At 35.7% G+C, this 20,889-nt stretch overlaps 1 protein-coding gene across 6 annotated transcripts in view; it reads left to right on the forward strand.

Annotated features, from left to right (window-relative positions):
• Positions 1 to 20,889, forward strand: part of RYR2 (ryanodine receptor 2) — a 431,008-nt gene that overhangs the window by 267,148 nt on the left and 142,971 nt on the right. For all 6 annotated transcript variants that reach the window (XM_074896823.1, XM_074896825.1, XM_074896824.1 and 3 more), the window contains 12 exons: positions 1,363 to 1,537; positions 7,220 to 7,428; positions 8,338 to 8,690; positions 9,706 to 9,820; positions 10,727 to 10,887; positions 11,545 to 11,704; positions 11,970 to 12,056; positions 12,796 to 13,022; positions 13,971 to 14,772; positions 15,297 to 15,497; positions 15,620 to 15,725; positions 19,486 to 19,629. In XM_074896823.1, coding sequence (XP_074752924.1) covers positions 1,363 to 1,537; positions 7,220 to 7,428; positions 8,338 to 8,690; positions 9,706 to 9,820; positions 10,727 to 10,887; positions 11,545 to 11,704; positions 11,970 to 12,056; positions 12,796 to 13,022; positions 13,971 to 14,772; positions 15,297 to 15,497; positions 15,620 to 15,725; positions 19,486 to 19,629 — 2,740 coding nt within the window. The remainder of the gene's footprint in view (positions 1 to 1,362; positions 1,538 to 7,219; positions 7,429 to 8,337; positions 8,691 to 9,705; positions 9,821 to 10,726; positions 10,888 to 11,544; positions 11,705 to 11,969; positions 12,057 to 12,795; positions 13,023 to 13,970; positions 14,773 to 15,296; positions 15,498 to 15,619; positions 15,726 to 19,485; positions 19,630 to 20,889) is intronic.

Genomic DNA, 20,889 nt, shown 5'->3' on the forward strand with positions numbered 1-20,889 from the left:
GAGACAATGACATTGAAATCTGGTAGTAAAAATATTTAGGAAAACAAACTATTTTATATGTTACTGTTTTTCATCAGAATAGATTAAATAACTCATTGAAAGTTTTTATTTCAGTATGAAGGCAAGTGCAACCTCTTCCCAACCATAATTGCTATTAAGGCTACTGATGACGCATGTCAAAATGTTTCTTGTATCTGATGTTGGAATCCATTTCCTTTATTTCTGTTACAATATGTAAAAGAAATGAACAGTATTCCTGGCTGTTCATGGTCAGGTCAAGTTCTCAAGATGTATTTTATTCATGTTGTTGGAATTAAATTTTCTTCCCAGTCTTGTATTACATGAGAAGATACCTTAAAAAGAGAACTGAAAAGTTTTTGTAAAATATCTGATTGGCTTAAGTAAACTATTTGAGTCCTGTGTCTTTACTAGAATAGCTGTATAGTTTGCCTTCTGAAACTTAGGTTTTGACCTTACGTCTCAATCCACAAAGCTATTTTGTTGTCTTTGATTTTGATGGGTTCTCTCCTTGGTTGGAAAAAAATTTTTGACCTTCAGGATGCACAGAGAGGCTCATTTATTTTGTAGGATTTTCACGATGGATAGAGAGGACAAAATTCCACTTGTGATGGAATAGGAAACCTGTTTGTTATTAGCACTGCTTTGTTTTATGCATGTTACAATTGTTCTTAATAGATGTTAATTTCTCTGAATTCCAATCTGAGACCCCATCCAAGGCCTTTGCAGTCTTCGACTTGAAGGTCAGTCATACGAATCATTAATCATGCCCTCAGCTACTCTGGAATCTATCCAAAGCTCAGAGTGCTTGTCCTATCCACAGACAATTCTGTTCCTTCCAAAATCTGGTATGACAGGAAGTTTAATTCATTTTTATACAACATTTACTTAAGGAAACAATAAAGTTTGTTTGGAAGCAATGAATTTATAGGCTACTAGATTAAATAAAAGCAGTTGATTAAAAAAAGTTTGTGAAGCAGCTATTTAACATTGTATCTGATCACATATTGTTTTCATTACAAGTCTATCATGGAGCTTCTGCAGAAAAATAAGCCATTCTCTTAGTTGTTACTAAACTGTTGAACTAGTGATTTTCCCTATCTGCTAAGTTAGCAACATTTTACAATACCGATGTGAGGGGTGCCTGCAGGAAGTTAATTGTTGGATTTCCATTTTAAAAGTCAACTTGAAGTACTCATAGTCATTGTTTTGGAATGGTATGCTGTGAAAGTGTTAATTTCACTGCTGTCTTTATGGAGGGGCCAAATTATTAGTTGTACCACTAAAGGAGAGAGAGGAACACATACATTGTCACTATTTGAAATTCTTTTAAATCCTTTTCAGGCACAGCGATGGCATCAAGGTAATGAGCATTTTGGCCGCTCTTGGTTGGCAGGAGATGTTGTTGGATGTATGGTTGACATGAATGAGCACACTATGATGTTCACCTTAAATGGTGAAATCCTGCTTGATGACTCAGGTTCAGAACTTGCATTCAAGGACTTTGAGGTTGGTGATGGTAAGTATTGTAATACAATGTGCTGTTAACTTGCTGTTGTTGCCCAATTTTTGCTCTGGCTTCCATTTAATGTGGTGTGCTTCTTGGCTTTCTTTCTTTACGTTCCCCCCTGCTCCCCCCACTCTATGGAACTACACCTTGTCCTTTTCTCTAATTAGTATCAAGCCTTTGGAAAGGAGGCATATTGGATGTGAGGATGAGGCAAAGCCTTTTTATATGGAGAACTTTGCAGCCGTCCTTTGTGATCAGACCTTTTCATTGTTTTGCAGGGATGTGTCTGAAGTTTTAAATTCATGACCTTTAACTTTCATCTGTGCTGCAGCAGGTTACCATATGGTATAACAGAATCATAGAGTGAGTCATAGAATGGTTTGGGTTGGAAGTGACCTTTGAAGATCATCTAGTCTAAACCCCGTGTCATAGTCAGGGACATCAAATTGTATCTAGATCAAGTACTGAAATACTACCAAATTTCTGTCAAATTAGTGATAACATACAGTAGGGAGTTTAAGCCAGCTTTAAGGTTTTGTTTTAGCTCTGGGAGGAGAAATGACACCTGATCCATGATAAAGCCAGCTGGTACAAAGTTGGCCTCCAAATTTTTTTACTTAATTCTAAACCAGCAGATTAAGTTTTGTGCCTGTTGTAGTGTTCTTGGTGCAGCTTTCAGACTCCACAAGCAGGTTTTAGCTTACCATGAAGCCATAGTTTATGAGATTGCAAAAGATAACAAAGATTGTCAGGTTGTGTCAGATGCCAGATTGATTCTATACCACAAAAAGATTTTTGTTTATAAATTTAATTACATACTTCCGTGTGAATTGGTACATAAAAAGGTAATAAATTAATGTAGATAACTGCTTAAAATTCTTGAACTGTGGTAGTGTGAAAAAAATATTTTAAGCTTTAATCTTTCCCTTTCATTTGTTGTTGGTACAAATATTCTGCCATATATATTATACATCTGTTAAATATCTAATACATCTGTGTCTGAGAGTTAAAGTTATATTTTTTTGAACAGTAAAAGCTGCAAATTATACTTTTGGTTTACCGATACCTATTCCCAGAGGAAATATGAATTTTATACCTATTAATTAGGCAGCTCCCTGCTTGAATTTTAACTTCACATTCATCTGTATTTCAGAGTATTTTACTTTCAGGAATGCTTTGGGAGAAGAAATTTTTTTTTTTCCCTTCTTCTGCCATACCATAGGAATTAAGACTAATTTGATTTCATTTAAAATTAGGTAACTGCCACCAGTTTTCTAGACTCCTTCTGGACTTTACTGCCTTCAGATTTCCTTAGATACTCTGCTTGCATGATGAAGGGAAAGTATGAATTGGCTTAATGTTAGTGATTTAGGCATAAAATCATCTTGGTGCCATTAAATTGTAATGGTTTTCCAGTTATTAAGCTGTGTAATCCTGTAGAGGAGTGAAGGATTCTGAGAGAAACTGGAATTCCATGAAATTCTGAGGGTAGCCTGTTTGACCACTATTTTGATTTCAAAGTTGATGAAATCACAATGGTGTAGTTTTCATGGTACTTGTTTCTAGCTGCGCATTCAGATTTAAATAGATCTCTGTTGGGTCTGAAACTGCTAAAGTAGTTCTAGGTTTGACATGGAGTCCCAAGGACTTGGTAACCATGCCAAAGACTTAAAGGCAGTGTCAAGCCTCTTGGATTTTTCACAATAACCTGTAATTCACGTTAAGTTCCGCTAGTGCCATGTTTGTAGAGAAGAGCTTGCCTTTGATATAGGATCTCCTGTTCTGTTTTCGAATGAATGTGCTGATTGATCTCAGATGTAATAACTCCAGAACCATATTTGTAAATATTATCAGTATTTCATGGTGGGGGGGAGAGGGGTGGGCATCTATATGTGTGTCTGTGCATATACAAACATATGTATGAAATACCCAAATTAAATACGACTTTTATAGAGCTGCTTTTTTTTTTTTTTGTAGGCTGATTTTGTTTTGTTTTTTTTTATTGGCTGTTGCTTAAGAGCATTGAGACCTTTCTGCAGGTCACTTCTATCAGTGAATCATGTGCATGCCATATGCTGCTGCAGAAAGAGACCTTTCGCTTTAGACAAAAGATAGGATTTCTGGTCAGAGTCCAGTGTCCTGTTTTGAAGAATGTAGCCTGACCATAAATCAGTCCTGTAGTTTTAATTTACTTAGCAACAGTGAAAAAGGAATATGGCACTCTGCCAGTTTATTAGTAAGGCTCATGTGCTGTGTCTTAATTTGTACTGCCAACAAGAGAAGCTCCTTAGGATGATGGCAGACTAATTTGTTTGTGATATACCATCTCAGTAGCAAAATTGTTAAGCATAATTGCATGTTTTTATACATTTGTCTACGAGAAATTTCACACTGTAGACATGAACAAGTACACTCTGCAAAACAAATTTTGTTTTGTCAACTCATGATCTCTGTGAGCGTGAACTGTTTGTAGTGTTTTACAAATTGGGTCAGGAAGTTCATCTTTTATTTTCAAAAGTAGGGAACATAGCAAAAAGTGTTGCTGTCCTTTGCTTTTGCCACATGTGACTGGAAGGTTACTTTTCTGGTGGTGGTTTTAAAGTCTGTCTACTTGTTTTGCTATTTCATACAATAAAATAAAAGTTTTTCTCCATAGCCCAGTTATGTGTCTAGAGATTAAGAGCGAAATCATGGGTAAATCATCTTTTTGTGTAGCCTCCAGTGTGCAAGGGCTACACAGGATCTGTGAAGTACAACATCTAAAATGACTACATACCCACTTAGAGAATGGTACTGCAAGTTAATTTCTATTCCATAGCAAAATACATAACTGTCTTACCAGCACACTCCCTATGAGATGCCATATCTTTACCAGATATGGAAGAACCCTGGAACATCTTAATGACAACTATACCATTTTTAAATTAGTGCAGAATTCCAGCAGAGATGGAAGTAGTGCGTGCATGATTAGGACTGGAACCGGTATTTATATTCTATTCATACAGAGCAACAGTCACTGTATAGTTGTGATTAACTGCAGATGATAGAGTCATCCAGCCTCCAGTGATTTCTAGTTCAGGAGCTTTCTGAGACAAACATGGCATGTCTGTGTTAAATAGTTCTGGGTTTTTTTGGTGTTTTTTTTCCTTAATTGTTGCTGATAAGAAAGCAGTTTCATCTGTGTTGGCCATTTTCAGGTCTGTTATATCTTTTTTGAGACATGGAAAGCAAAACTCTTCACAGGATTCTAAATGTGGGTGATATATATCCTGGAAACATCTGAAAATGTTTTACATCATTAAGAATTGGAAATTAAATAGTGATGTGATTCAGATAGACAAATCATGTGCTTCAGGCTGCATATACCTATGTGGTTTATAGCAGATTTTATATCATTTTGGATAATATTGTGAGAATTTATGCTGTCACAACTGTTTCTCTGAAAACCCATCCTCAAACAACTTGATGTCTCTAGAAGGATGTTACTATTCTTGAGTGATGAACTGATATTGGTACGGTTATTGAAGATAAAATTTTGATTTTTGGCTTTGCTTAAAAACTTTTGCAACAGTTTATGTATTCCTTTAACTCAACAGGGAGCCTAGTAAACTTTCTTTACTAAAGCTGCTGGCTTTACTACAACATATATCTACACATGCAAATTTAACTTTCCTAGTTACATGTTGTATAATATGATTTTGTTTCATTTAGTGCTGGAAAATATCCTTTATTATTGTCTGTCGTTGGATTTGAACTAGCAGAATGGACATAAATCATCTTGTCTAAATCATCTATGTTATCTGAGGAGCTGATGTCTTGCAATTTAAGAGCCTTGTGAAGATAAAATATGTACTTGACCTTTTGACTAATAGTGTATGTCATTATATATATTGTGCCTAATACACATACACAGAATCACAGAATCATCTAGGTTGGAAAAAGACCTTGAAGATCACCTAGTCCAGCCATTAACCTAACACTGACTGTTCTCAGCTACACCATATCCCTAGGCAAAATGTCAACCCAACTCTTAAAAACCTCCAGGGATTGGGACTTCACCACTGCCTTGGACAGCCCATTCCAGCGCCTAACAGCCCGTTCTGTAAAGAAATGTTTCCTAATATCCATTCTAATCTATCTACACATGATAACCAATCTTCTGTATCTGTAATAAAATCTTCAGAAGGTGGTACTGAAGGCTGATCTTTTATCTGGTGAGCAGCCATTCCTGTAGATGACGCTCTGGAGTTTCTTTTGTCTCTAAAGAACATATGAACAGATATTCTGCCCTTTTGTTTATGTGGGCATCCTAAAGAAAAGTGAGGAAGTAGTGTTTTTTTGTCCTTACACCCTTCAATACCTGGTATATTCACTTTAACCAGAACAAACCTTCATGTTTCTTGTTAACAACAATGAAAACATTTTGTTAATAGCTAGGTCAAATGAATCTACAAAGTGGTTTGTAGCTGTGGAAATTCAAAATCAGAGTGAAAAGGAACAGAAGAAGTAAGAGATTTTCTTAGGTTTTTAGACTGTGATGCTGAACCTGAGATAAAACCACATTTGTTTCAAAAGTGCAGAGTAGTGACTAGTGATTTCCCTGGGCTAGTGAAACAGTAAGAGAGCAGATGCATACAAATGTGAAACTGATTCAAAAGTAAAACCAAAAAAACCAGCCCAAAACCACACCCAAACTACCATAAGTTTCATGAAGCTACAGTGTCTTATTGTCAGTTCTCATTATCTGGAGCCATAAAATATTATGAAATTTTAATTTTTTTGTTTTTTAATCTACAGCACATACTTGGTGCATATTTGTGATTTTTTTTTTCCACTGCTGTAGCTGCATGGACAAGCACTATATTACTTTTGAAATAATTTTTGAGGTTCTCTCAAAATACCATGACTAATGGAATTTTTAGAGGAATATAAGAAATAGTCATAGAGAGTAAAATTGGCAACATTCTACCAGTTTAGCAGAGAGATTAAATAAGAGCTGGTTGTCAGATTCCTTGAAGTACTCTTAGATTTCTGTGAAATAAATTGAGTGTTGCATGAAGAGATCCATGGCTATTAGAGAGGTTTTTTTCCGGAATGATATTTGAGATACAGTACTTGGTGATATGCTGTCCTGGTTCAGCTAGGATAGGGTTAAGTTTCCCCAGCAGTGGGGAGGGAGCTCCAGTCAGGTTATTCGATACCAGGCTGATGTCAGGTCCAGGCGACCAAGAGCAAGTGTGGGAACAGTTTCTGTGTTGCTTTTGTCCCTGAAGGTACCCATGACAGGACTGCTCTATCCTTGTGGTATATCTCTGTATATCTTTTGTCCCGTTTACTGTTATTACTGTTTATTGTTATTGCTATTGCTATTGTTGTTGTTCAGTTTATTATTTGTTCCACTGTTGTATTAAATTTCTCCTCATCTCAACCCTGGGGTCTGTACCTCACTCCCTGCCCTGTCCAGTCCAAGGGTGGGGGAGGGACAACGGCAGCGTGGTCTCGGGTCCTGGCAGGGCCTAAACCACCACATATGCAAGAGTTGATGTGCTGTCGATGACTGCTTGCATTTATACTGTTTGATTTTTGGATTTTTTATTTTTATTTTTTTTCTAAAAAAACTGGGTTATGGAAGAGAGCAGTTCCTTGATGTTCATGATGTACAACTCACATGTTCCTTCATTTTGTTTTAAGGATTTCTACCTGTGTGCAGCCTCGGCCCATCTCAAGTGGGAAGAATGAACTTTGGAAAAGATGTCAGCACTCTAAAATATTTCACTATCTGTGGCTTACAGGAAGGGTATGAACCCTTTGCTGTTAATACAAACAGAGACATCACCATTTGGCTGAGCAAAAGGCTCCCTCAGTTTCTACCAGTGCCACAAAATCATGAACATATTGAGGTTTGTGATCCTATTAAAATGTTTCTCGACACTTCTTCCATGAATATGTTTGAATTTATTTCTACTTTTGCACTTCTAGACAAGATTTTTAATGTGGTATGTTGTCCCAATTCTGGACAAACCTTGCACCTGTTACAAATTTTTAACATTCAGTGGCATTGCAATAATGTAATTATTTTGTTGCTAGTGTTTCTTTATTCATGAAATTTGTCATGTGTGTAAACATGAGCTTCTCAGAGACAAGTTCTACAAGATGTCCTCATTAAGAGCTTCTTGTGCAGTGAGAGCTGTGTTTGTAAACAACTTCCCGAAATTGGGCATTTCTATGTAACAGATACCATGTGTTCCGGTACACCCCTTTGTGAAGTGATTTTTCCATAACTAATTGGTTTTGATTTTAATAAATATTTATTAGCCAGTTGTGTCAACACTTATGTCCCAATCAGTTGTGCATCTTGATGGAACTGAATTCATGCCTTGTAAGTCTACCATGAAATCCTTCTGAAACTGATGAAACAAGAACTCTTTTTCAGCTCATCTGTATCACACAAGAGATAATTTGTGTTCTTGCTTATGTACATGTATGATTTATATTAGTTGGTTTGCGTATTTCTGGGCAGGATTGTATTTATGTTGCAAAGAGTAGTAATGAAAAAGATCATTCCTTTGTGAGTGTTTTTTTATTAAAGAGGTTTTTTTATTTAACAATGGAACAACGAAAACCTCCACTCCTTATAGTATATATTTCCCCTTAAAATGGCACCACATGATTACAACATGTTTGACCATTGACAGCAGACTGTTGCAAGTTTTTCAAGTCATGGATGCTTAATCTAGAAATATAAACTGAATATTTACAAGGGGGAAAAAACATCAGCTTCAAAACAACTACATCTTTATATTTGATAGGTGATGAGAATTGATGGCACCATAGACAGCTGCCCCTGCCTGAAGGTCACACAGAAGTCGTTTGGTTCACAGAACAGTAAAACAGACGTCATGTTTTTTCGATTAAGCATGCCCATTGAATGTGCTGAGGTGTTCTCCAGATCAGCTGCAGGAGGGTTACCAGGCTCTGGTCTTTTTGGCCCGAAGAATGACTTGGAGGATTATGATGCTGATTCTGATTTTGAGGTTCTAATGAAAACTGCTCATGGTCATCTAGTTCCCGACCGGACAGAAAGAGAAAAAGATACCACAAAAACAGAGTTAAACAACCATAAAGATTATGTTCAAGAAAAGCCTTCACGTCTTAAACAAAGGTTAGTGGATTGCTTTTTTTTCCTCCTCTTTTCTTTTTTTTTTCTTTTTTCCCTGTTTCTTGAGGAGTAGAAGAAAATGCCAGTCAGGTCTGCAGAAATTTTCCCCTAATTCTGCCCTAAATTTGGATATAACACAATAGGTGGGACAGTTAATCTTCATGTGATTAAATTAAGCAGAAAACCAAAAATGTTTTTCAATCTATTACAAACCTATCATTTAGTTAATTGTGAAGACTTTTGCAATTATCATGCGAAGTGCATTCTAAAACCCCGGAGATACATTCTGACAGAACTAGGAGGTCTTTAAAGTGACATGCAACATTTTTCACGACTTCCAAAGAGCTGAAGATGTTAGATAATCTTTACCTAGAAATGTATATTAGCTTTTATCTCACCCAATGAACCAAACAATCATAAAAATATTCTCTAGTTGATACATTTATTCTACCTAATTTTTCTTATGGAATCTTGGAGCAAAACACCTAACTTGATGATGCTGTGGCGATGCAAACACTGGGCCATTATCCAGACAAGATTACTGCAGCTTTCCATTCCTTTTCTGCTCTTCTTTTTCAAACTTGGTTTGCTAAATATTTCAATTGCAGAATAGATCAGGGCAAGTGGATGGTATTTTTGAATTCATGAAAGTCATTTAAGGTTCCACATTCTTCTAAAGTGACATAGGTATTTAACAACTTGATAATTTTTTAAGTTACACTAGATTAAGTTTCCAAGCAACTTTTGAATATATAGTTTAAGCTCAGAATTCATTTCAGTGTTTTTAAAAATGTGCCTGTCTCTTTCTCTTTTCTGAAGAATGTATTTTGTTTTAATCTACATGTAAGTAATAAACCAACTAGTGTTATGTATTAATAACATAATAAATACTATTTAGGGCTAGTATAATCAATATAATATATTTAGGGATAATGTATCAATGTAAAATTCCTTTGTGTATATATATTGATATATTGAGCTTTTCATATAGATTTTGATTTTATTTATTTTATTACAGATTTATGCTCAGGAGGACAAAGCCAGATTATAGCACAAGTCATTCTGCACGGCTTACTGAGGATGTGCTAGCAGATGATAGGGATGACTATGATTATTTGATGCAAACTTCCACGGTATTGTAACAAGGGATTGTGTTTTTTTTTTTTTGTTTGTTTGTTTTTTTGTTTGTTTGTTTGTTTGGTTTTTTTGTTTTGTTTTTTTAAATAACTACATGTTTTTGCTTGTAAGGGGTTCAGAAATAGGGTTATTTTCAGGCAGATTTTTTTATTTAAGTGTCTGTGGTGGTCCTGTATTATTGAAGTTGAGATCACTATGTTCTTGTTGTTTTGACTTGATTGTCAGTCTAAAACAATTTCCACACGGAAAGCCATAAAACTATTTAATCAATTTTTGAAACTACTATTGATAACACCAAATATAAAAGAGGAAGAATATATAGCTCTAGAACAATGGAATAAATAGGAAGAAGTACATTAAACTAATAGGTCAATATTCAGGACTGTTTGAAAACATCTATACTAATTTTACTCAGCATTTATTTTATGGAATTCCCAGTGAAAGTTTTGGGCAGGGTTTGTGCATCTTTCTCTGACAAGATCAGCTCTATAAGCACTCATTCATCAATGTTCAAAGGAAAAATTACTTTCATCTTGAATGTATTCTCCTCTTTCTAAAAGATATTAGATACTAGAAACTGAGTCACCTACAGTATTACATTTGTAGCTGCAGTAGAAAACTAGCCTAATATGCTATGATGCAGAAGCCTCCAATACAAATGTATATGCATCATCTTTAATCTTTTCTATTTTTTCTATTTAGCATACATTTTGTTGTCCGTATTTTGACTTCTGTTTATATTCTTTTGTTACTTTGCTTATCAATTGCACTTGAACAAGCCTATGCTACTTCTGAAGAGATGACATATTCTCAGATTATAGAGCAACAAATTAATTCTGAATCAAAATGTTGCACTGGAAACCAAATATTAACATTTACTGTAATTATTTTTTTATTGACAGTACTATTATTCAGTGAGGATATTTCCTGGTCAAGAACCTGCTAATGTCTGGGTGGGCTGGATTACATCTGACTTTCACCAGTATGACACAAGCTTTGACTTGGACAGAGTGCGTACTGTCACAGTTACACTGGGAGATGAAAAAGGGAAGGTTCATGAGAGGTTGGTTACAATTTTCTTAAAAAGGTACATATTTTATACCCATAAAAGCAACCAAAAATTTATAAACTGTAAATCCACTGTATTTAATGTATTTGGCTTGATGTAAAAAAAAAAAAAAGTAATAGGAGAAAGTGTAACTTTACTTGTTCTCTCCTCTTGCTTGTGAAGAAACAGCGGAGTAGCAGTCTAATCAAATCAATAGGCACTAAAAAGTAAAATAAAACACAGCTTTTCTATGTAGTTTCAGACCATGATTTTGAAAATACTGACTTTTGAACTGGTACAAATTAGAGCAAAATACCTTGTAGTATTTTTGAAACTTTTTGGGGTTGAGCGGGCCAAAATTGATACAAGAGCTCCTCTCGGCACGTCAGTGTGTGATTCATACCAGAAATGATTTAAAACATTACTTTGCAAAGTCAGGTTTGTCTCTGGGAATTTTGCAAAAGATTTGAGCTTGTTCATATTTTGTCATCTTCAGGTTTTATTTTTTCAATTATGAAGTCTATGTTTCACTGAATTTTGTCACTGGTTATGGTGGGATCCGCTGTTTTCATCCACAAGGCCCTGTATGGTTGCAGCCATACAAAGTTGTTCTTAGTCCACTACTTAAAGTTAACACACCATCCATAAATAAATTTGTCTTTTGACATTCAGTATAAAACGCAGCAACTGCTATATGGTGTGCGCAGGAGAGAGCATGAGCCCTGGACAAGGACGTAATAATAATGGTCTGGAGATTGGTTGCTTGGTTGATGCTGCCAGTGGCCTGCTGACCTTCACAGCTAACGGCAAGGAACTAGGCACCTACTATCAGGTGAGTATTTTTTGATTATGTCTTCCAGTGGGAAGGGGGAAAACTGAATCCTCACAGTGCATCTTATTATAAACTTTTGTACAAGATTGGAAAAAAAAGGAATTGTTACTGATATGACAGTGATTTTTCCTTCCTATTTGGATTTTCTGGGGTTTTATTCAAAGCATGGCAATTATTGAGTGTCAATACCCATATTAGGGTGGGTTTTTCTAATACGTAATAGTGTTTTGTGTCTTCAGTGGTTTTTTGCGCATCTTTGATTTAGGTTGAACCGAGTACAAAGTTATTTCCTGCTGTATTTGCTCAAGCTACAAGCCCCAACGTTTTCCAGTTCGAGTTGGGAAGAATAAAGGTAAACAATGCTTGGTTTTCTGCAGGTTTGGGACTAATATATCCTATCAAATAATGTTGGTTTGCTTGTTTTTTTGACCATTCATTGCCTGCGATGTGTTCTTGGTATGGGGCACATTTTTATGATTCCAAGTGTTTGCATTATTGCCATTTTTATTCTTAACTCAGTTTTAAATACCTCATGTATTTAAAATATAGTAAGTTGGATAAGAAGGATTGTAACTGATTAGAATTGGCAGAGGATATTGAAAGTTCCGTTGAATTTTCTGAATCTCATCCTTCATGATGAAACGAAATCACTGGGGTCAGTAAGACAAATCTCTTATTCTACAAATAGAGCATGGATGACCAGTGTATCTGCAGATTACGCTGGGGTTTTAAAATAGTTTTAAAGTACATTCAAACAGTACACTCGGGAAAACTGAACTGAAATTTACTTCCTTGCATTGGCTATGTGGTTGTCTAAGAAATCAGAAGAGGTAAAAGAAAAGTGCAGTTCAGATCTTTGGTCAGAGGAAGTGGCTACACATTCCACTCAAGTTTCTATTAAAAATTTAGATATTTAAAAACATTTGTAATGGACAATGCTCTCTTGCTGCTAATCTGCCAACAGATTTGTTAATGTCCTGTTGCCTGTCCTTTACTGTACTATATGATGAATGTATTTCTTGAAAAATATCATATCTTCATTGTTTGGTAAAGATGATGAAATGATTGCTTCTTCTGTTGGAATTTTCCAGAATGTAATGCCATTATCTGCTGGCTTATTCAAAAGCGAACACAAAAATCCGGTCTCTCAATGTCCTCCACGTCTCCATGTCCAGTTTCTGACTCATGTGCTTTGGAGCAGAGTGCCAAACCACTTCTTGAAGGTTGATGTCTCTCGGATCAGTGAACGTCAAGGCTGGATGATACAGTGCCTGAATTCTTTGCAGTTCATGGCCCTTCATATTCCTGAAGAAAACAGGTTGATATTTGTGTGTTGAAGTGTATCAGAGCTAGGTTGGGATTATGAAGCTAGATATGTAAAAAAATTTCTATAAGAAAAGCCCAAGGTCCTCTCTGTATTTATAACACATGTAAATAAAGGCAGTGTGCTTTGTAGCTAATATTAAAAATTAATCTTACTCTTTCAATGTTTTAAAACCTGCCTCCTTTTGTTATGTTTCCAACCTCTCCTAGTTTCTCTCCAAACTCTTTAGTAGTATATACAGCTTTTGAATGAAAATGAAAGGAACTGTCTTTTAAATTATTAAAGATAACCCATAAGATAGTCAAAGACCTGGTTTTGTAGAGGTTTTGTAAGATTTGTGACTAATTTAATTATGCCATTATTTTAATGTTCCTAAACTTAATTTGAACAAGTGAAGAATATTAACTGTGATTTCCTTGTTATTCAAATGTCTCTGCATTTTGCCAGTGCCAAAACTGAAAATATAATCACTAAAAAATTAGGTAAGAATTCTAAACAAACAATCCCACTTCTGAACCCTCTGCAGATGAACTGATTAGTCTGTTGCCATTTTGCAACCCCAGATCTAAAATCAATAAACAATATAAATATCTCAATCTATACTAGTTTTAAAGCCATCATTTTCAGTCATCCAAAGTCTTGTTTGTAGTATGCAGAAGTATTCTGTGTTAAGTAAACCATTTTGATTTTTCCCAACTGAAAATAACTGAAGTTGTACATTAGGAGCAACTTGAATAAATTCCTGATTGAGCTTTGTTCTTAGTCCTTGATTTGTAGGTTGACAGTGTTTCTCACGTAAAAGCTGAAATGTGGAAAAAGCCCATCCCTAGAACTGATATTGTGCCAATGTTACTCTTAGGGAGAATTTTCAACTCCTTCACTTAAGTAAGATTTTGCACTGATAGGGAATTTACTGTATTGTTTTGTTTTTTTTCTCTGCAGAACAATTGATATTTTAGAGCTGACAGAACAAGAAGAATTGCTGAAATTTCACTACCATACCCTCCGATTATATTCAGCTGTTTGTGCTTTAGGCAATAACCGAGTGGCCCATGCTATGTGCAGCCATGTGGATGAATCTCAGCTCCTGTATGCTATTGAGAACAAATATATGCCAGGATTATTACGTGCAGGATATTATGACTTACTCATTGACATCCATCTCAATACCTATGCAACTGCCAGGTTAATGATGAATAATGAATTTATAGTACCAATGACTGATGAGACTAAAAGTATTACTTTGTTTCCTGATGAAAACAAGAAACATGGCCTCCCTGGTATAGGACTCAGCACTTCATTAAGGCCAAGAATGCAGTTCTCCTCTCCAAGTTTTGTAAGCGTTAGCAGTGAATGCTTTCAGTTCAGTCCCGAATTCCCTCTGGAAATTTTAAAGGCCAAAACCATAGAGATGCTGACTGAAGCTGTTCAGGAGGGCAGCCTTCATGTCAGAGATCCAGTTGGAGGTTCTACAGAATTTCTGTTTGTCCCTCTCATCAAGCTCTTTTATACACTGCTAATTATGGGAATCTTCCACAATGGGGATCTGAAACACATCTTGCAGTTGATTGAGCCCCGGGTTTTTAAAGAAGCAATGAGCCAGGAGGATGAAATTGATTTCTCAGAGAAGGAGCTGAGTTCAGATGAGCTCAAGTCAGAAGAAGGAGAGGAAGAAACCAGAGGGGAGCAAGTGCCAAAGGAAGGACTCCTTCAGATGAAACTTCCAGAGCCTGTTAAATTACAGGTAACAACACTGCTGTGATGGGTTGTTCCCATTTCTTCACACATCGATTTTTCTACACTTGGTAATTTATCTTTCAAGGAATACAGCATTTTGATGTTAGTTAAATAGAGAAGTCATTTCCTTACAGGAAACAAGTTTAGTATTTTGCTGATGATATGAACTTGTTCACCGTTGATCAAACAACTGTTGTTTCATAAATAGAATTATTCTCTCAATGACATTAACAGAGAATTCTTCATTTTCATGGATCCAGACAGAAAAGAAACTCCCTAGAGCCAAGGAGTAAATCCATTCTCTTATAACTTTTTTTTAAGTTTTACATTTTATGTTTCTGAGGCATATAAATATGTTTGCAGATGCCAGATATTCCTGGTGTAGGATTACTTCACATCTAGTAAATGACAGTCATTTACTTGATCTGATAGTAACTGCTGCCATAAGGAATCCATCGTTATTTGCATAATATACAGAAGCTGTTTCTTAGCTTGCCAACTCTTCTTTCTCTTACAACACTGTTTTCTCAGATGTGCCATCTACTTCAGTACCTGTGTGACTGCCAAGTACGACACCGCATAGAAGCCATTGTAGCATTTTCAGATGATTTTGTGGCCAAGCTTCAGGAGAATCAACGCTTCCGGTACAATGAAGTGATGCAGGCCTTGAACATGTCTGCTGCACTGACAGCTAGAAAAACAAAAGAATTTCGATCCCCACCTCAGGAGCAGGTACAGCTTACAATGCACATTTTTTAGTTTGTTGTGCTCTATGTGTGACAGAGTTCTGTCTGATTTCAAAGTTTTTACTTTTGGAGATCATTGTCATTTGCCGTTCCTTTGTATTCTCTAAGATAAACATGCTGCTGAACTTTAAAGATGACAAAAATGATTGTCCTTGCCCTGAAGAAATTCGGGATCAGCTCTTGGATTTCCATGAAGACCTAATGACACACTGTGGTAAGTCTTGTTACTGAATATTTTTACTTTTTTAATTAGCTTTAGAAGCAATTTTCTAGAAAATTTTAGGTAAGAAACACCAGCTAAGTAGTATATAGATGACACTATATTAATTATAAATACTATCAAATAGTCAGCTTCTAATCCAAACTATTATACCTGGTCAGACTAGAAGGGAATGCAGTATGTTTTGCTTCATGAGGGAAAGGAATTTCTTTGGGCTCAATGAACTGGATAACACTGTAGCTCACTTATTGTTCAAGGGGTTCCTTTGCCCTATTCTCTCTGCCTTGCACTCCCTTGTATAGGTTGTATAGGTCATCTTTGCTGTATCAAGTTGGGTATGGCCATGTTAACCACAATATAACATAACTTTAATGGCTGATTCTTCTCAGACATGAATGAAGCAAAAGTAGTTTATTATCTATTGAAATAGTGTAATAATCAAAAGAAGCAGTTATATTTCTGTCAGTTTGATTTCTTCACTTTAATAAAAAACAAATTCTTTGTCATAGTAGAATGTGAAATAAAGTAACAATTTAAATACAAAAATACCAATTCAAAAATGAAGCACCAAAATGTGTATTTTAACTGTTGAGCTCATATCCATGAATACTACAAATTCAGTCATAGAGTAGTTTTGTTTGGAATGCATGCTTACTTACATTTTATGTTGAGGACTTTGTTCTTCTCCTGTTTGGAGGATACTCATCTCTTAATTTTTCTTCAGTACACTACTTTAAAAAAAATAAGTGAGTCCCTTGAGAGATAGCATTAGCAGACAAGCAGCTGAACTTTCACATCATGTTCCATTAGCTAGAAGATAATGCAGGGATGTGTGATAATGTTTTTTATACTAGCACTCTGATCAAGGAAGGAGCTTTGGACAGGAGAATCTTTGCACTTTTCCTCCTGAGCTACATTCTTTATTGATCCCGGTTAAACTGGAAATAATATGTTTAATTATTTAATTCACTGTTTTAAAGCATTCCAATAAATAAAAACATACCATCAATATCTGACTTTATAATACATGTATTTTCTTTCTTGGTAAGGTGAGCAGAGTTGATATCTTTGTGTATTACAAGACAATTTGGTTAGATTGGTCTGTCTCAAAGATATTTCTGTTCCTAAAATAATCAGATTTATTAAGGTATCAGATATGATGGAAGGTCTTTAATGTGGCCTCCTGCTCAAAGCAGAGAACACTGAACTGCTTGCTTATGGATTTTTGCACTTGGTCTTGAAGGCTTCTAAGCACAGAGATTCCACAATGTCTTTGGGAAACATGTTGCAGGGCTTGAGTGTTCTAATGGTGATTTTTTCTTTTTTCCTTACGTCACTTTGGATCCCTGCATGTTTTAGGTTGACAATTGTATCTTGTTCACCTCAGAACTTGAGCTAGTAATTGTTCCTGCTAACACAGGATATTTTCAGCTTTCCTTGGTGTTAAACTGCTGGCTGCTGTCTAGCTTGCTGTCTGACAGGATCACCAAAGTTCTTATTGCAAATATTTTTTTTTTCAGTCATTCCCAGCCTGTATTGTCACATGGAGTTAGTCTGTCCAAGTTGCAGAACTTTGCATTTGTCCTTGCTGAACTTTCAGTATCCCATCAGCCTATTCTACCCTGTTGAGTCAGTTTGTATCATCCACAAACTTGATGAAGGTGCATTATGACACTTTGAATGAAATATTTTTATTTAAAAGGAAAAAAGAAATAAAAAAGAAAATTAAAAGTAAACTGTCAGTTGACAGGAAGCAAAGATGAAATAAAGTATTTGGAAATAACATTTGAAAGGAGAAGAGGCTTTCTCTTTGATTTTTCCATTTTTCTTTAGCCTTTTACCATCATACTCCTCTGTTCAAATTACTTGTCTGGTTTTGTCAGTATTTTTCTTTTGTTTATGGGTAAATAGTAATTTACATAATCTACAAATAGAAAATCAATTTTGTGGGTTAGAGGATGCATTACTGTAGAGCGGAATTAATGGTTCTATGTATACAAACTACGATTATTGCATAATAGATAAAACAATTACACATCCTGAGTTCAATGTCTGGTTGATTAGCCAGCCACCATTTGGGGATTCACATCTTGTGAAATGGTTGAGAGACAATTATATTGGTAGTTTGCAAATCAGAAAAGTACAACTAGAGCTCAGGGAACAGTGTAACTGTGGGAAAACAGACATTTCATTTGAGTAATTTCAGAGCATCTCTGTGTTCTAATTGAGAAAACATTTCAGTGTCTTTACTGTTAATTAGTTTGGTTGAAGAGACTGCCATCCAAACCATTTTATAATATGTTTAGTGTAAAATACTAAGTTACTGTTGATCCTTATTTATTTTAGTGTCAATTACTCTCTTAGGACAAAATATAACATAACAATAAAAGTAACTTTAATGGAAATGGAACTGTACTTAATGCAAAAAATCAGATAAATAAAACTAGATGCAATAAATTGAGAAGGATTATACGATGTCCTGAAAAAACATCCCATAAAATGCAAGTCTACTAAAGAACTCCCCACAAAGCCCTTAACTTTGGAACTTATGTTGGAAACTGAAAAAACCAGAAAAAACTAGTTGAACAACCTTTGAGCTTATTTTAGTGTGAGTAATAGTTATAGGTCAAGATTTTAAATTCCTTTACAATGTGTGCATGAATGAATAAAGAGAGAAGTGAGCTGATGGGAATCCCATGAAGTTCAGCAATGGGAAGTGTGATGTCGTGCACCTGAGGAGGAATAACCCCATGCGACTGAGCTCCCCAGTGCAGGAGAGACATGGGACACACTGGAGTGAGTCCTGGGAAGGACTATCAAAGATGATTAAATTCTTGGAGCATCTTTTGTACAAGGAGAGACGTGAGAAGGCTGTGGTTGTTTAACTTGAAGAGAAGGCTCATGGGGGGATTGAATCAATGCATATAAATACCTGTTGGGCAGGGGGAGAAAGAAGTCTGAACCAGACTTTCTTCAGTGGTGCCTAGTGACAGCAAAAGTTTTTAAATTTTTAAACTTAATTATTTTTTTTTTTTACTGTAGGGGTGATGCAAAATCTGACTGGACATGGTCCTAAGCAACCTGCTCTAGTTGAACCTGCTTTGAGTAGGGAGGCTGGACTAGATGTCTCCAAAGGCTCATTCCAACCTCAGCTGTTCTGTGATTCTGTAAATGCCTCACATGCATTTTTTTACATTTTATAGCTTGTTATAGGAATATCATGCAGCAGCCTCTGTATTGTGAAGGTGGCTACTTTCTTCTGGCTGGTCACTAGCAAGTATATTTATTGTAACTTTAGTTCTTTCACTTCTGTTATATGTTTTACCTAAAAATCTCCTAGTCTACTACTATCTACTAGTAGTTGAACCATGCCGTGTCAGTAGGGACTATATCTACACTTCTGAGCAACATATGTCCAAAACACAGACATCAGCGTTAGCATGGAAACATGCATAGTTTGGGAGTCGACCACAGAAATATATTTACTATCTATTTTATGCATAATAACACACAGTTTGTACAGTAAATGAATAAGATTACATGATCCTTAGCTACAGTTTCCTGCCTTGCCCATATACCTGATCTGTGCTTATTTCAAACTGCTGGTTAAGCCTATCCCATATCAAACACTTCTGTAGTTCTAACAGAGCAGAACAACATTGTTCAGTTTGATTATGTTTGTATATGCAAGGTACAAAACATGTCTGTAAAATGTTTTATTCTTTTACTATTTAGTGTGTATTTTTTATTTTAGGAATTGAACTAGATGAAGATGGAACCTTGGATGGAAACAGTGATTTAACCATTAGGGGTCGCCTCCTATACCTTATGGAAAAAGTTACATATCTGAAGAAGAAGCAAACTGAGAAGCCAATTGATGATGATGATAAGACATCGTGTAAGCAAAATTAAATCAGTTTATTGTATGTTAATTCAAAATGGCAAAAGAAGCAGGAGAGGAAGTTCTTCCTATATTTTCAGCCAAAATAAGGTGGATTTGTAGTGAAACATCCGTGCATCTTGAAGTTGGTAGCTCTGACTCAAAACAAGCTCAGGTGGAATTTTTATGATAGGCAGCTTTGTTTCCCAATGGAATGTAGTGGAAAATTTCTTCTGCTGGCTTTTTCACCCATGATCCTTTTTCAAGTCATAATTTTTCCAGAAGGTATCTTGCTTTTTGTCCAATTAGTGCAGACTTAATAATTGTAGAAAGGTCCTGATTATGAGAAAACACTCACAAAATCAGCTGCAGCAACTTCAAATCAGTATTTGCATGAAGATTAACAAATTAAAGATGACTGTGCAATTAGATCGTAATTTGCAAAGCTGTGCGTAGGAGAAGCCTCCCCACCCAACCTCTAATATAAAAGATTTGCTGATTGTGATTGTTGCTCGGTCATTTTTCTGACACTTTCTGCCTTTCCATCTTGATAAGAATCATTGCCAGTGGCATTCACTTTCTACAATTTGTGCCAACTGATCATGGAATTTAATTTATTTTTCACTCATCAGTGCTGATTTTTTTTTGTTTGTTTTTTTATGGTGGGTGACACTTTCAAATGTCCTAATTTTTTATGCTGCTACCCTACTAGCAGGAATTAATTTCTGGTCACACAGTTTGGGTGTTCTGACTTTAGTAAAAAGACCCTTGATTTCCATCATTGACTACACAAAATTCCTATGGATATTGGCCTTTTAAGTTTGTTGTCTAATTTAAGTGCCTAAAATTATGGGATGAGAAGATTTCCCCAGGGTACTTACAGTGAGATGGCTTCTTAGATGCCAGTTATTAGTGTTAGCTTAGTGTTCTTTAAGTAGAAATATTTTTGTTCTCCTAAAAATGTGCCTTCTAGCTTTGCAATTTCTAACTTATTTCAGTTATCAGGCAGTGATAATTAGAGGCTAGGTCTATGCAGAATGTGGTAATGAATCCTATGGTTTCCTAATTTTTTTTCTTGTAGTAAGCTTGAAGGTCTACAAAATCTAATTCTCTCTCTCTCATGTTAGTAGAAAGACAGTATTATATTAAACTAATTCCATACAACCCTTCAGAGCAAATAAGCACGCACACAACTCAGTATTGTGGTGGCTAGGCTGCTTGGGTTCTTCACTGCAAGCAAGATAACAGCCAGACCCACAGGTAGGTGGGATGCAGTAC

This window comes from Athene noctua, chromosome 1 (assembly GCF_965140245.1).
Source record: "Athene noctua chromosome 1, bAthNoc1.hap1.1, whole genome shotgun sequence".
NCBI lineage: Eukaryota > Metazoa > Chordata > Aves > Strigiformes > Strigidae > Athene > Athene noctua.